The following is a 16,146-nucleotide window of genomic DNA, read 5'->3' as shown; positions in this document are numbered from 1 at the left end:
GTCTCACTATGCTGCCCAGGCTGTACTCAAATTATGGGGCTCAAGTGATCCTCCTGCCTCAGACTCCTGAGTAGCTGAGACTGCAGGCGTGAACCACCATGGCCAGTTTTTACTAGCAACTTTTAAAGTAACTCAGTGAGGAGAGTTCACATTCTCTTGGACACGACCTTGGTGGCCTCATGTCTTGACCCACCCCTAAGAGTCATCATCATCTTTCCCTAGACTGCTCACCCTCTGCAGCTCTTCCTCTCTTTTTCGGTGAATTTTCACATTTAATTTTAAACATCAATCTTTTCATACTTTAATTTTAAGACAAGTCAAATGAATCCTCTAGGTGTATGTATTTGTGTACATGTAGGTATAGCTTGGTATGTAACATAATACCCGGCTGTGTCTAGTGCTAGGCATGGGATTTATGCATGATCCATTTTTTCACATATAGTGTTTAGGTTTTTATTCCAAATTTTACAAGGTACTTTAAGTTGAGCTTTATTCTCTGATTAGAGGAGTTTTCTCTCAGTTCAGAATTACTTGAGTTTGTTTCCCTGATTTGAAAAAAAAAAAATAATGCTTATGATAGTCAAATAAATTTGCATATCTATAATTAGCTGAGATTACTTTTCCCCGGGGAATGGTAATGAGATCCGAAATGAGAAAGAATAATGAACCTGATGAAACATTCCGTTTACAGTGAACCTAAATGATGCTAATTATATCTTTAACAAAGTTTTGATTGAAGGCCACATGGGATTATAACTGAAACTTTGTTCTTACTTTATGAATATATTAAATGTCACAAGTCTTATCTTTTATGTACCGAGGAACCAAACTCAGTCTATATGGAATAGCAGCAATGCCAGCTAACACTTGCAGAGTGTGTTCTATCTGCCAGGCACTGTCCTAAATGTTTCGAATAACAGGATCATCTGAATATCCCTGGGAAGGAGGAGTAATCATTATCTCCATTTTACAGATGAAGAACAGTAAGCTAACAACCTTCCCCAGCCAGCAGGGAAAGTACCAGAATTTAGTCGTTATGTTGTACCGCGCTCAACATCTATGATTGAGGCACAGCCATCCACACAGACAACTGAAATTGAATTAGGCAAGAGAATAATGAACTACAATGACACTTGACATATTGGATGCTGGCACTCAGTGCAGGTTGGTAGAATAAATGACTTCTTTTGAAATCTGCGAACATTTCCTCTTTTCCACAGACATGAGCTGCTGGTAATAAAATATGTAGAAAACGAAATTTTGGAAGCTGTACTTGTGTTTCGAAGGCTAGTTATTCAGGGTATCAAAGAGGAATAAAAAGAAAATACATGGCTAGAAAGTCCCAGACATAATAAGTCTGCTTAAGAAACTGAAGAAAATCCATTTTGTTAAAAAAGAAACAAAGAAGTATTTATCAGTTCTTATAATCCTTACATAGCTTTGCTCATAAATAAAGTCCATACAGGTCTCGCTGTCTCTTTCTCTATTCTCTTCCCTTTGCTTTCCAGGAGCTACCTAAGCAGATCACATTAATGAGATAAAATACCTTCAAAAAACCAAGAATCCTATCTTGGGCATATTCAGTAATGAAAGCTCATGATGGATAGCGTCTGAGCTTTGCCTGAGCTTGGCAAAGTCTCTCGTGCGGTAACCTTACCCTTTGACGTAGATGTCGCTCATTTCCTCTCCTGTGATGCTTTTCTCATCCAAGATAACGTCCTTGGTGTTCCAGATGATCACACGCAGGTAGTATCTGCAAGAAGCACAGTTGGAAGGTAACACTTTTTTGTGGTCCTGGACCAAGTCCCCAGCCCAGTGTATGTAGCAGGGTCTCAAGATGACTTACTTCTTGGCTTTCCGGGGCGTGATGTTGAAAGGAGGGCCGGGTGGCCCCAAACTCTTGGGGAAAACATCCACCCACATCTGAAGTTTCCCCTAAATCATTTGAAAATGAAAATGAAAAGAGGACTGAAGTTATATGACGGGTAGCAGAAGCCACAATTTTCTTTCATATTTCTTAGGGGAAAATATTTCTTTGGTCCTTCTAATTTATTAGTCCATATGGAAGGCAAGAAGTGGAGTAGAGCAGACCAAGATTAATCTCGTATGTACAATGTCACTTAGGCCACCGGCTTTCCATTCTCACCCAGGGGTCTCTGATGGCTGCACGTGCCCACCTGTATCATAGTCTGAGTCTCACCTGGTTAATAAAACTGGGGACTTCCCATCACTAACCCAGTCCCAACACACACACACCCTCCACAAGCAGGCATGCACACAGGTACACCCTCTTACAATGACTTAAAATTGGGTCCTTCACCTTTAGCAGTTATGCAGCTATTCTATCCATCATCACATTGCCCACCTGACACCAATCCCGGTTTTGCCATACCCAAGGGTTTCTCTACTTACCTCAAAGTACAAAATCAAAGTAATGAATGCAATTAGTGAAAATGGTACTTAATTTTGTAAAAGAAAAACTTACAACATAGCATTTTCAAAAGAGGAATTCAATGACATGAACATTACAGCTCCCAAAAGGTAAAGCTTTCTTGCCATTGGTTCATTAGTGCCCACCACCAGGTAAGTGGCTAGCAGGAAGGAGAGGTAGAAGCCTGAAATGACACTTGTGCTGCCAACTTGAAAGCCTAGACTGACGTTTGTGCTGCCATCTTGGTGAGGTCCTGCTCAGCTCTTTGACTGACTCAGACTGGGCCCATCCTTCTGACTTGAATGTTCTTCCAGACAGGTCAGGAATGCCATGAAAAAACTATACCAACCATACAAACCAATTTATATTCTTCAAATTGTTTTAGAATGTTCTGTAGACTCTGTCTTCAGACAAAAACAAACTGATCTTCAAGACAGTTGCCAAGGAAACCACTAGGTTGGCTTTCTAAAGCATTGTGATAAACATGCATTAAGTGGAGCTCTTGAAAAGGGATATATTTTACTACGACTCTCCTCCAACTAATCTCTAGGGCTCAGGCTCTACAATTCATCAAGCACTCTACAGAACATTAGGCGTCCAGTGTCCCCCCAAACCCAGCCACAGTCTGTGGCTAATGCTGTAGGCAGAAGTGATGGGGTTTGTGGATTCCCAGGGAGACGTCTTCCTTACTCTGTCATTTCTTGAAACTCCTTAGACAGCCAAGGGGTGAAAGGAAGAATAAGAAAAGGAAGAAATGGAAATGTAGAACAAAATAAAAGGAAGAAGGATGTGATAAAACAATCTAGAAAGCCCAGGCCACCCCTTTAGCAATCAGCGTGTCCACAGTTTCACTGTTAGGGTCAACAATATTTGCATCCATTAGATTACTATTTCTTAAAGTGTGATCAGAACCTCTTCAGGTACTTGTTAAAATTCCAATTCCTGGACCCTCCCTAGACCTACTGGATCCAAATCTCTGCAGGCATGGCCTGGACATCTTCATTATCTCAAGCGTCCACAAAGATTATTTTGTCAGTGGTCATGTCTTACTTTGCTTCTGTGGAAACTGCTCCCATCTTCTGGGAGTGGAATGTCCCCCATTGCTATCCACACGGTCCCTGTTTCCCTGACACTTTAGTCTCAGATGGCACCTCCTAAGCTAGGCTGAGCTCACTCACTTTCCCAGACCCTGCCCACCTCACTGCAGCTGAGCGGTCCCATGGTAGACATCGTGGTTCAATTTGGGCAACAAATCCCTATGCATTTGGAAGTAGATGGGGCTGCATTACAACAAACACTCAAGGACTCTCTAATATTTGAACTCATAGGAAGGGGATCACAGCAAGAGGGCAGATTAAATAGACTCAGAAAAACAGAGATGAGACACAGAGAGACCCTGGTTCAGGTTTGTTCTGAGTCATAGCTAATCTCCTGCCTGGATTGAGAGAGTTACCTGGAAATTCTTATAATAAATTCCCCTTTGGTATGAAGCTAATTTGAATCTCATTTCTACTGTACATCTAAAAGTACTCAAGATAAAAGGGCAGACATGTCAGCTATTGCCATTGCATTTGGGGCAGGGATAATGGGTCTTCAAGGGCAGGGGGCCCCTTTACCTGGGAGATGTTGGGCTGGAAGGTGCTGTGCAAAGTCCTTGTTTCCACGTGCTCAGGGACCAGCCCCTGAGTCCTGAGGATGTGAAGAGCAAGCCGCTCTTCAGGGGCTCCGAGGTGCTGGTGCAGGGTTTTGTTGGCTTCTGCAATGGAAAGTGGCATTGAAGCAGGAATGAGGATTTGGGAATAGTTCAGCCAGACTGCCTGAAGCTGCTTCCAGCACTTTATCCCAGATCTTGCCAAAAGGGACAGGCAGCGCCAACGTGCAAACTTGGACTTGTGAAGTAATAGTTGGCAGAAATAACTTCTGACCAGGAGCCCTGCCCTACCCAGGCTCAGACCTAATTTGTGGACTGCCAATAGTAATGGGACCAGGACACCGGAACGGGTAAGTGGGAGCATTCTGTATTTACTTCTGTGGCACAAGCTGATGGCCTGCCTGTTTCTCAGCCTCCCTTGCAGTTAGAGGGGGCCATGTGACCCAGTTCAGCCAGAGGGTAACATGGGTGGTAGTGACATGTGTATCACCTCCAGACCTGGCCCAAAAATCCCTCCTGGGGGCCGGGCACGGTGACTCACACCTGTAATCCCAGCACTTTGTGAGGCCAAGGCAGGAGGATCACAAGGTCAGGAGTTCAAGACCAGCCTGGCCAATATGGTGAAACCCCATCTCTACTACAAATACAAAAATTAGCCAGGTGTGGTGGTTATGCCTGTAGTCCCAGCTATGCGGGAGGCTGAGGCAGGAGAATCACTAGACCTCAGGAGGCAGAGGTTGCAGCGAGCCGAGATTGCACCACTGCATTCCAGCCTGGGTGACAGAGTGAGATTCCGTCTCAAAAAAAAAAAAAAAAAAAAATCCCTCCTGGGTAGTAGGAGTTTCTATGTGCCTTTTGTGCCTTTCTCTTCTGGCTGCAAAAAGAAACAGCAACCTTAGACTCCTGTGCTGAAGAACTGCAGAGCTAGAAGATGGCAGGGCCATGAGTCCATGGAGCACTGCTTGGAAGACAGCTATCCACCTGGAGGAATACCTACTTAGAATCAATGAGAAGTGAACTTTTGTGTTAGAACACTGAAATTTGGAGGTTCAATTTTTACAACAGCTAGCATCACTGTGGGTTTGTTTTTTTGTTTTGAGACATCTCTCGCTGTAACCCAGACTGGAGTGCAGTGGCACGATCTTGGCTCACTGCAACATCCACCTCCCTGGTTCAAGTGATTCTTGTGCCTCAGCCTCCTGAGTAGCTGGGATTACAGGTGTGCACCACCACATGCGGCTAAGTTTTGTATTTTTAGTAGAAAGGGGGTTTTGCTATGTTGGCCAGGCTGGTCTTGAACTCCTGGGCTCAAATGATCTGCCCACCTGGGCCTCCCAAAGTGTTGGGAATACAGGCGTAAGCCACCGCACCTAGCCATCACTGGTATTCTAAAAACATAGGCCCCAGATTCTCTTGACACTTCTCCCATGAAGAGGTGGGTCTGATCATTTCCCTTTGAATCTGGAGACATAGTCAGACACCAAAGTATGGAGAAAAGATGCTGAACGACTCCGAGGCTTAGACATGAAAGGCCACTCAGCTCCTGCCTGGTTCTCTTGGGACTTTCACTCTGGGGGACACCATCCACATGTAAGGGGCCTGAGTCCCCAGAGTCTGCCACGCTGGAAAGGCCTGTGTGGGTGCTCTGGTCATCAGCCCCAACCAAGAGCCAGCATCAACTGTCAGCTGCATGGGTGGGACCCCAACTGCTCCCTGCAGCAGGGCCTTCAGATGACTGCAGCCTCAGCCAACATCTGGCTGCAATCACAGGTGATGAGCCACCCAGGCCCAAACCTAACTTGTGGACTGCCAACAGCAAAGAGACCAGAACGCCAGATTGAGTAAGTGGGAGCATTCTGTATTTACTCTTGCAGCACAAGCTTATGGCCAGCCTCTGCCAGAACTGTTCATCTGAGTCCGTCCTGAATTCCTGACCCCCCAAAAGTGTGAGCAAAGCAAAATGGCTGTTCTCAGTTACTAAGTTTTGGGGTGATTTGTTATGTATCAGTAGTAACTGGAACAATCTTTGTGACTGATACAGCTTTTTTGGGGGGAGTTTGATTGTTTGCGAGTATGCTTAACCATTAGACTATGATCCTTCCCGATTGATTTACAATCCTGTTTGCAAGTTCACATGTTAGGAGCAGCATCAACATTTCTTTTTTTTTTTTTTTTGAGACGGAGTTTTGCTCGTTACCCAGGCTGGAGTGCAATGGCGCGATCTCGGCTCACCGCAACCTCCGCCTCCTGGGTTCAGGCAATTCTCCTGCCTCAGCCTCCTGAGTAGCTGGGATTACAGGCACGCGCCACCATGCCCAGCTGATTTTTTGTATTTTTAGTAGAGACGGGGTTTCACCATGTTGACCAGGATGGTCTCGATCTCTTGACCTCGTGATCCACCCGCCTCGGCCTCCCAAAGTGCTGGGATTACAGGCGTGAGCCACCGCGGCTGGCAACATTTCTTAAACATCTAATCATCCCTGATACCAAGTCCTCTTTAAAATGGAAAGACAAAACACAGGGTTTTTTTGTTTGTTTTTTGAGACAGGATCTCACTCTGTCACCCAGGAGTGCAGTGGCATAATCTTGGCTCACTGCAACCTCCGCTTCCTGGATTCAAGCCATTCTTGTGCCTCAGCCTCCCAAGTAGCTGGGATTACAGCCATGTGCCACCAAGCCTGGCTCATTTTTTCACACCTTTAGTGGAGATGGGTTTTCACCATGTTGGCCAGGCTGGTCTTGAACTCCTGAGCTCAAATGATCTGCCCGCCTCAGCCTCCCAAAGTGCTGGTATTACAGGTGTGAGCCACCGCACCCGGCCTCAAAACAGTTTTTTACAATGTCAAGAATCAAGTTGAGGGGCAGAAAGTGCTTTTCTTCCTGTGCACCTTTGTCCAGCTCCCCCTGGACATCCCATGCACCCTCCACTGTCTGCTCTGGGTGCAGATTCCGCCAGAATCCTTACACGTGGATCGTGTCCTCCAGAGTGAGGGTCTCAAAAGAACCAGGCAAAAGTTATGTGGCCTTTTGCATCTAACTCACATGCAAAATATGGAAGCACAGCTCGCATGCTCTATGATGCTAACTGCAGTCTTTGTCATAGTGTGGCTAGCTGTTGATGCTCCAGGACCGGATGTATTATAAATTGCTGCTTAGGAAAGAGCAAGACCCAAGCTTGGACACAAGCCACATGGGGACTTAGCAGGCTCTTCAAGCCAACCACAACATCCCTGAAGCTTCTGCAAGAAGGGCTGGACCAAATGATGGAATAAACCTGGAAGGGAAATTCCTGCACTACCATCTGGGCATTTTTGAGCTGATTATGGAAATTAGTTCATTACTAGTACTTTGTGTTCAGCTCAAATGGCTATGATCTAAAAAGGGCAAGTAAAACATAGGACAGTCAAGAAAATGTGTCCACTCTGACACTTGACAAGACAGCAGAACTCTACTGTGGCTGTTGTTAGATAGTGCCATGTGCGCAGAGTCTCATGTGGTATAATTAGGGCACTGGCTCTGTCTATTCACACCGCCAAACCCAGCAACATATTTGGGTTACTATACTTTGTACTAGTTTACAATCCACAGCTAGGCACTCACCAAATTCATCCAAACTGTAGTCTCGTCCTCCATATCTGATTCTACTCCCATCTTCGGAAAGGATGGGTGGTGGGAAGCCTTTGAATCTGGCGACATTTTGAAGCAGCTGTGTTGGTCTCAGTTGATCTCGCCAGGTATTGACTCCAGAACTGCGAACAGCATCACATGGCTTGGAGTTAGGGCAGAGCCTGTAGGTTCTTCTCGGAGTCACACACACATGCTCATGTACTCTCAGGTGATCCCACACAGGGAGCAGGGAATCCCTGCTACACTCTGACTTTGGCATAGAAATCTATTTCAGAGTACTAAGAATCCACATGCTATTTTGGCCTCAGCGAAATAAATGTATTTATTTATTTAATATTTATTTATCTATTTAGCCCTCAGTTTCCTCCTGTAAAAGTGAGGAGTCTGACTGAGATCACCCTAGTCACAAGAGGCAAACTCATAAACTAGAAATTGCAAGCTATGTCTCATCAGATACTGCGGAAAGACACTGCGTAGCAGGCAGGGGAAGAGAGACTTCCTGAAATTGATTAAGTAGAGGGCACAGAGAATCTCTATTTCCTAAGGGCAGGAAATCCCTGCCACCAAACGTGGCCAGCCCTCAGTCCTTGACATGCAGGAGGGACTCAATGAGGGAGAGCAAGGGAACTGGTGTTCCGGGCTGCTACCTGTGCCATTTCCCAGCGCATGGCACTGCTCCAGCTACCATGCTTTACACACATTGTAATGTGAACGGGCACCATGCAGTGGCCCTGAGATTGCCTAAAATAATCCTGTGCTTGAAATTCGTACCTCACTGAGTGACAGGAGCAGCGTCTCAGTGAAGGAGGGCACTAAGGTAGAGGGCCCAGGCCTCCCCAAGTGCTGATGTCAGAGGAAGCAAAGTGCCTCTTGTATGATCAAAGCAACTTACATGCAGTACTGCTCCGGGATGCCGCAGTGGGACCCAAAGCGGGAAAGGAATCGGTTTTCCAGATCAATAATTGTTTCTCCTACTTTTTCATCCCGGGTAAAGGTGTCATAATCATAGACAGAAATTTTCAGGTCTTTTTCTTGAGGTAAGTAGCAGCTCAGTTCGTACATCCTAAATAAACAAATACAATGTCAGAATCTCCATGATCTATCCAGGTCCCTCACAAAAACCCAGGTTCTGTGCACGGAATCCCCAGGCCACGCATGCTATGGCTGCTGGAGGACATCCAAGTAGGATAACCAGGGTGAGTGGTGGTGAGTGGGGATGCTTGATCAATAGTACATACTAGAAATAAGAACAAGAAGAGAACATATGCTTGCTCAGGGAAAACTGTGGGCTTTAAATGCCTAGGTTCAAATCCTACCTCTCCTGCTTACCAGCTGCGGGACTCTAGACCAGTTACTTCTGTGTGCTAAGTTTTCTCATCTGTAAAGTGCTGATAATAACACCTCTCAATCCAGTGTTGCTAGAAGGATCAAGTGAAGAAAGCTTTTTTTTTTTTTTTGAGACCGAGTTTCACTATTGTTGCCCAGGCTGGAGGGAAATGGCACAATCTTGACTCACTGCAACCTCTGCCTTCCAGGTTCAAGTGAATCTCCTGCCTCAGCTTCCGGAGTAGCTGGGATTACAGGTATGCACCAGCACATCTGGCTAATTTTGTATTCTTAGTAGAGATGGGGTGTCACCATGTTGGCCAGGCTGGTATTGAACTCCTGACCTCAGGTGATCTGCCTGCCTCAGCCTCCAAAAGTGCTGGGATTACAGGTGTGAGCCACCGCGCCCGGCCAAGTGAAGAAATATTTAGAGAGCATTTGGCATGAGTGCATTGCTCCAACGCCAGTATAATAATGACGATGTATAATGATATTACTAATTTTATCGTCACATGCCCATTAGCTGTTCACCTAAGCACCTCCAGTCAGCTTGGAGATGAGTAAGGCACAAGTGCCCTGACTTACAGCCCCCTAGTTGTGCCCCTTCTAGGTTCCCTCCTCCGCCTCAACAAACACCACTGCCCCATGGAACATCTTTGACTTGCCACACAGAAGCACAGGGGAGGGGAGTGAGTGCAATTCACCACAGGTGTGATGTGCAGGGTGCCCTGAAGCCTCTCCCCTCCTCCCTCCTCCCAGACCCTCTGGGTCTGCCCTTGGCTGCAGTTTTTTAGGCTTTTTCTGAAGAACCCACATTAAAATGCAAACACTTCTGAGATGAAGATAAAGAATCAGACAGTGCTTTCTGTAGTGAGTGAGCAGTGTACACCAGAGGGTGGGCTCTGGGCTCTGTATCTGCACTGTCCGCACAGGGGGCGCTTCCAGAGAAGGTGCTCAATACATTGTATTGAAGGAGAAGCTATGAGAAGCCTCCTCCCCTTCTCCGTGCACTCTGGTGCATGGACTGGTTCCTGCCCAAAGAGCCAGGAATGTTGAATCATTTGAGCAGAAAATGGATATGAGAAAAGATGCTTCAGTCATGATAATACATGAAGCACCTTACACACATGTGGCCCAAAACATCCCGTTTCCAATCCCAGATTCCAAGAAACTAATCACATGTGGTCTCTGGGAGAAAGAATTCTTTGGTTAAATAAGGTTGAGAACCACTTCTTTTGCAGTTCTTCTGGACAAACTAAAGGTTCTGAGAAGTCCTGTAATTATAATACATATGTATTTTTTGAGACGGAGCCTTGCTCTGTCACCAGGCTGGAATGCAGTGGCGCAATCTTGACTCACTGCAACCTCTGCCTCCTGGTTCAAGTGATTCTCCTGCTTCAGCCTCCCGAGTAGCTGGGATTACAGGCGTGCACCACCACACCCAGCTCTTTTTTGTGCTTTTAGTAGAGACAGTGTTTCATTGTGTTGGCCAGGGTGGTCTGGATCTCCTGATCTTGTGATTTGCCAGCCTTGGCCTCCCAAAGTGCTGGGATTACAGGTGTGAGCCACTGTACCCAGCCCTATAATCTTTTTAAACTTAAGTGTCTTGGTTTCACTAAGGAATGTTTTTTTTTCTTGGACTATCAATTAATATCCTGTGGAAAACACTGATATTCTTTTGAATGCAATCTGCCATGATGGATAGGACTCTGAGTAATGGCCACACACATAGGAAAAGTTGCTCCCTCCTGAATTCCTGTCCCAGAGTCCCCAAGAGTCTCTGCTGAGAAGAAAGCTACCCCCTAAGACTGAGGCCATGGACCGGAGCCATCTGAGGGGCTGCAGAACTGGCGTCTCCTTGGCTCCACCCTGCTGGATGAGGGGAAGTCTGCCCACCTGCCAGACAGCGATTGGCCGAGCAGAGCCTGACAGCACAGCTTCCTTCCAGGGTGACCCCGAACAAGACTTTTTCTGCCACCTAATTAAGCTTGTGCCTGGCTCCTCTGAGACAAGCAATTCAGACAGGGTTGCCTTTCTCCCTTCAAAGCTGGCTTTCCCTGCTTCCCTGTCTCCCTCACAGAAGCCCTCCTTCCTGCCCTGCGTGCCTTTTCCTGTCTAGACCTCGGGGCTGGATCAGTGGAAGAAAAGGAAAACGATCATATTGCGGTGCCAGAGGATTACTTCCATTCGCTGGCCCAGGCGTGTGGCCTTGGGTGTGCAGACACTGTATGTGTGTGTGCACGTGCGCACAGGCATGCGTGTGTCACACAGGAGAAAGAAACTAGGTAAGGCTACAAACCAACAAACTCGAGAAGAAAAGAAGTGTATAGAAAAGACAGTAAAGCCAGAAATAAAAATATATGCCATGCAGCAAACGAGAACACAGTATTCTCTCACTCAGCAAGGTTCTGAGAACAAAACGTCATTTTCACAAACGTTTTAGACAGAAAACATTTTGCTACAGGTGATGGCTTTGCCACAAATGTGAAATACCACCAAGGCAGTTGGAAAAGCACAGGGCTTGGAGTCAGCAGAATTTCTAGCTAAATCTCGGTTCATCACTTACCTCACCTCTTTTGACAGAGCTCTGGGAGCCATTTCCTTCACCTGTATGGTCAGCTTGGTAATCCCTGCCCTGAGCAGCTAATAAGTTTGACACGTAGATGGAAATTAGACTATGGCGTGCCACACAGACTCTGGGGTCAGATGCTCTGAGTTCAAATCCTCACTCTTAACAGTCTTTCTGTGGCTCAGTTTCCTCTGTTGTAAAATAGGAATGATCGACTGGGCGAAGTGGCTCACACCTGTAATCCAGCACTTTGGGAGGCTGAGGCGGGATGATCACTTGAGGTTAGGAGTTCGAGACCAGCCTGGCCAACATGGTGAAACCCTGTCTCTACTAAACATACAAAAATTAGCTGAGTATGGTGACCCACACCTGTAATCCGAGCTACTTGGGAGGCTGAGGCAAGAGAATCAATTGATCCCAGGAGGCAGAGGTTGCAGTGAGCTGAGGTCGCGCCACTGTACTCCAGCCTGGGTGACAGAGCAAGACTCCATCTCAAAAAAATAAAAATAAAATAGAAATGATAACAATAGCACTCAGAGTTGTACGACTTTTGAGATGTTTTATATAAACAGCTCCACAGACAGCCAGGTGGGAGGGGGGTCCCTGGAAAAACTCCAACTGGCCGGTGCTCCCGTAAAGCTAGTACTTGTTACCTGTCTACCCCGCAAGCTAACAGAACCAAGCTCCTTCGTTTCTGTGAAATTCTTTTATTTTGGGTTTATCTATTTATTACCTGCTCCCTGTCTAGAATCTTTAGTTCAAGTCATAGTTTCAGGGCCTAGAACAGAGTTGGACACACATTAATGTCTTCATTCATGTTCCGTGGAGAAATGAAGGCCAGAAAAACATTTAGGAATGTACATTACCTGCCAAAGACTGGGTTGAGAGTGTTGGGAATGTAGTGATCTCGGTCTTCAATGACTTTTCTGCCCAGTGATATTTTTATGTAAGGGTCACACTGTGGGGACAAAATAGATGGGATGTTACATCAGCCTAAGGCACAAGGTGAAGTCAAGTTCAGGGACAGACTCAGCTTGCCTCCACACCCATTCCCAGGTGATGACAAGGTGGCCGCCATGGCACCCGTGCCGAAGACGAGGGAGCAATGCTCCCCATTTGGGTGGCACACAGCCAGCTGTGTGGGTGCAGGGGTGGCTGCGGGGTGGTGGTGGTGGGGAGTCCTGGCTCACACCTGTAAAATGAGAAGGATGAACCCGGGGACCTTAAGCCCCTGCAAGCTCTTAGATAAATCCCCATGGGGACAATCCTCCTGAATACATTGTTTTGATGGAGTATCTTTCCCCTAGTGAGATAACAGACGCCCAGAAAGAAAGAACATGACAATTACTGCTCCTGATGACTGTAATTATCTTGCTACAGGAGAAGGCCCCACACCCAAACTCTTACCAGGCCATTGTTGTCCTGGGGCTGGAGCTCTAAGCCTCGAACAATGTAAATCCTAACCGTGCATTCCTGTGGGACGCTGTCAGGTAATTCCCGAAACTGTCTAGGAGGGGCTGGCACGCTGGGGTCATCCGGCAGAGGGTAGATCCGAAAGGAACCCTAAGAGAGAGACACAGATGGACTCACAGGACCCTGGGTGGCCCGGGCAGAGGGCTCCTGGGCAGTCCCCTCCTCCCCCAGGGGTGTGAGATTGGAGGATGGAAGGCTGCCTGCCTTTTGTGAAAGAAACAATGCATATTGCACTTTGCGTATTTCTAGTAGGGAAGGTGAAATGATTCTCAAGTAGTTATTTGAGAGCTCACAGGGGAGAGGACAGAGGAGAACGTGGGCCAGTGTGATGCAGAGGGTGGTGGTGAGAAAGAGTGAAATGCGACATTCTTTGAAGATAGGAAGAACAATAATTACTTTTTAAATCCAGTGATTCCCCTTTTCCTGCAGCACTTCTGTACTTCACCTCCCACTCCCAGGCAAACTCCTTTTTGTCTTTCAGATCTCAGCTGAAAGGCGTCACTTCCTCCAGGAAACCTCCCTGACTGCTCCTGGGCTGGGTATGTCCTCTGGGTGCTCTCATCCAACCCTCTACTCACCCCTGTCACAGCACTGGCCTCTGCATTGAGATAATCGATTTATTGTCTATATCCTTCCATAGGCTGCGAGCTTCTGGAGATGGATGAGTGGGGGCATTAGATCTTGTTCATCACCTTATCTCCAAGGCCTAACATAGAAATGCATTTTGAAGGAGTGAGCCAGCACAACTGCTGGAGAAGCCAAGTATTTTGCCATGAACCCAGGAGAAAGCACTGAAGCTGGATTCAGAACGTATAGGTCTCAGTTCCAGCTGTCTTCATTCAGTCGAGCAGCATAAAATAAGCACCTACTATGTTCCAGGTATTGGGGACCCACACAAGAATTCAGTGACTCCCATCTAGCATAGGGATGTTCAGTAGGGCTGGCTCTTGCGCCATTTGTGATTGCGTGGTGGGAGGCTGTACTGAGAAGGATTTGAGACCGTGCGTTGGTCATCATCCTCTGGTCCCTTAGCAACGTCTGCTGCAGGCAAAGGATTAAGAAGCAGCCGCACATTTGCATGGCTTTGCTGAGCGTGGTTGCAGGGAGGGGCAATTATAACAGCAGATACTTTCCATGTGAAAGATGCTTTCATGGAGGCATGAACCCAGACCTGTGGGAGCCCAGAGCAGGAGTGAGTCACATTGCCTGAAGCAATCAGGGAACACTTGACAAAGAGCGTGACATTTGAGCTGGGGCTTAAAGGAATGAGAAGGACTTTGTCAGACCACAGAGGCGGTGGAAAGGGCATCCAGGGAAGGAAGAAGAGCCTGTCCCAAGGCTCTGACTTGCAAGAGGACAGGGTGTGTCCGGGGCTTGGGTGAGGCTCTCCCAGGCAGGAGGGTGGAGTGTATGAGGGGAAGGGAGGCAGGGGACCATGTAGATTGGGAAAGCCTGGCTCTGCCTTTGGAAGGAGTTGCAGCTTGATGGTGGAAACCCAAGCCAAGCCTTTAAGTAGTCCAGAGAAAAGATCAGATTTGGTTGCTGGGAGGCTGGAGAGGAGTGTGATCAGAAAGGTGACGAGGACTGTCACGTGGGAAGTTGTCATGATGATCCTGCTGAAAGCCTGGTAGGGGTGGTGGGATGGGGACAGGAACCAGATCTTGGAGAAACTGCATCTTACAATTCCAGGCTGCTTGGCCTGAGCAGGGCGGCAGGAAGAGATACGAAGATGGCTCAGAGTGCCCCGGCTCTCCCTCCCCCTCCCCCTTTTCCTTTCTGGCACCTTCCAGCAACCCTCAGAGGCTGCAGGACGTGGCCCTCCCCAGGCCCTGGTTGTCCTTTATCCTAGATCTGTATCGAAAATGAAAGTGGATTTTAAGCAGCACCAACACATACATCTTACTCACCTTAAACTCTCCGACCACAGAAGGATCTTCATTCTCATCTGATTTGCCTCGGTACAACTTGAACGTATCTGAGAAGTCTGTCAGGCCCTCAAATTCTGCTACGTTTTCTAGTTCGCAATCATATATCTGAAAACCATCAGCATAGTCTTAATTTTTCGTTAACATGCAGGTAAGGTCTAAAATTAAAAAGACTGACAGTATCAAGTGGGCATGAGGTTGTAGATGGGGCAACTGGAACTCCCAGATCACCAGCGGGAATATAGACGGATACAACCACTTTGGGAAATGTCTGGCAGTTTCTTATGGAGTTAAGTAGTCACCTCTTCCATGATCCAGAGACTCCATTCCTAGGCACTTACTGAAGAGCAGTGAAAACACGTACACATGGTACAAGAATGTTCATGGCAGCTTCATTATCAGGAGAAAGAAAAAACGGCTTGTGGCATATCCACACAATGAAATGCTACTCAGCAATGACAAGGGACAACCTATGAATACACACAACCACATGAGGAGTCTCAAAACTACAACACGGGGCTGAAGGGGCCAGACACACCCAACATAAATCATACACGTCCCTTTAGAGCAAATGTACAATCAAGCAAAAGCAGTTTGTGGTGAGAGAAATCCGATCAGTTGCTCTTGGGAGGGATGAGGATAGTGGAAAATTGACGGAAGGGGACACAGGGAAGCTTTCTGTGGTTGTGCAAAAGTTCTGTCTTGTTTTGGGTGGTGGTTCACAAAGGATATATACAATAATCACAGTTTGTTGAATGGATCACTTTATTGTATGCAAATTATGTCTCAATTTAAAAAGCAAGAAGAGTAGAGGAGGAAGAAGGGAGAGAAGGAAGGGAGGCAGGAGGAAGAGGAAGGAAGGAGGAAAGGAAGAAAAGAAAGGAGGAGAGTAAGGAAAGAAAAGAAGGAAGGAAGGAGGGAGGAAAGGGAGGGAGAGAGGGAAGGAAGAAAGGAAAGGAAGAAGAAAAGGAAGAAAGGCAGGCAGGAAGAAAGGAAGGAAGGAAGAATGGAGGGAAGGAAGGGAGGCAGGAAGGAGGGAGGAAGAAGGGAGGGAAGGCAGGAAGAAAAGAAAGGAAGGAGGAAGGAAAGTAAAGAAAGAAAGAAGGAAGCAAGGAAGGAAGGAGGAAGAGAGGGAAGGAAGAAA

The 16,146-nt window shown here is 46.8% G+C and overlaps 1 protein-coding gene across 8 annotated transcripts in view; it reads right to left on the bottom strand.

Moving 5' to 3' along the window:
* MYOF (myoferlin) overlaps nt 1-16,146 on the bottom strand; it is a 184,072-nt gene that overhangs the window by 15,120 nt on the left and 152,806 nt on the right. For all 8 annotated transcript variants that reach the window (XR_004258974.1, XM_032245509.1, XM_032245511.1 and 5 more), the window contains 8 exons: nt 14,985-15,110; nt 13,012-13,167; nt 12,471-12,562; nt 8,602-8,772; nt 7,683-7,831; nt 4,048-4,187; nt 1,847-1,935; nt 1,658-1,753 (listed from right to left, as the gene is read on the bottom strand). Coding sequence is in view for 7 of the 8 variants with exons in the window: in XM_032245509.1 (XP_032101400.1) it covers nt 1,658-1,753; nt 1,847-1,935; nt 4,048-4,187; nt 7,683-7,831; nt 8,602-8,772; nt 12,471-12,562; nt 13,012-13,167; nt 14,985-15,110 (1,019 nt within the window). In the remaining variant the exon portion in view is untranslated. The remainder of the gene's footprint in view (nt 1-1,657; nt 1,754-1,846; nt 1,936-4,047; nt 4,188-7,682; nt 7,832-8,601; nt 8,773-12,470; nt 12,563-13,011; nt 13,168-14,984; nt 15,111-16,146) is intronic.

Source organism: Sapajus apella, unplaced genomic scaffold (genome assembly GCF_009761245.1).
Source record: "Sapajus apella isolate SASKATOON/1434 unplaced genomic scaffold, GSC_monkey_1.0 scaffold58, whole genome shotgun sequence".
In the NCBI taxonomy this organism is placed as follows: Eukaryota; Metazoa; Chordata; class Mammalia; order Primates; family Cebidae; genus Sapajus; species Sapajus apella.
This window is presented reverse-complemented; position numbering and strand designations above follow the sequence as displayed.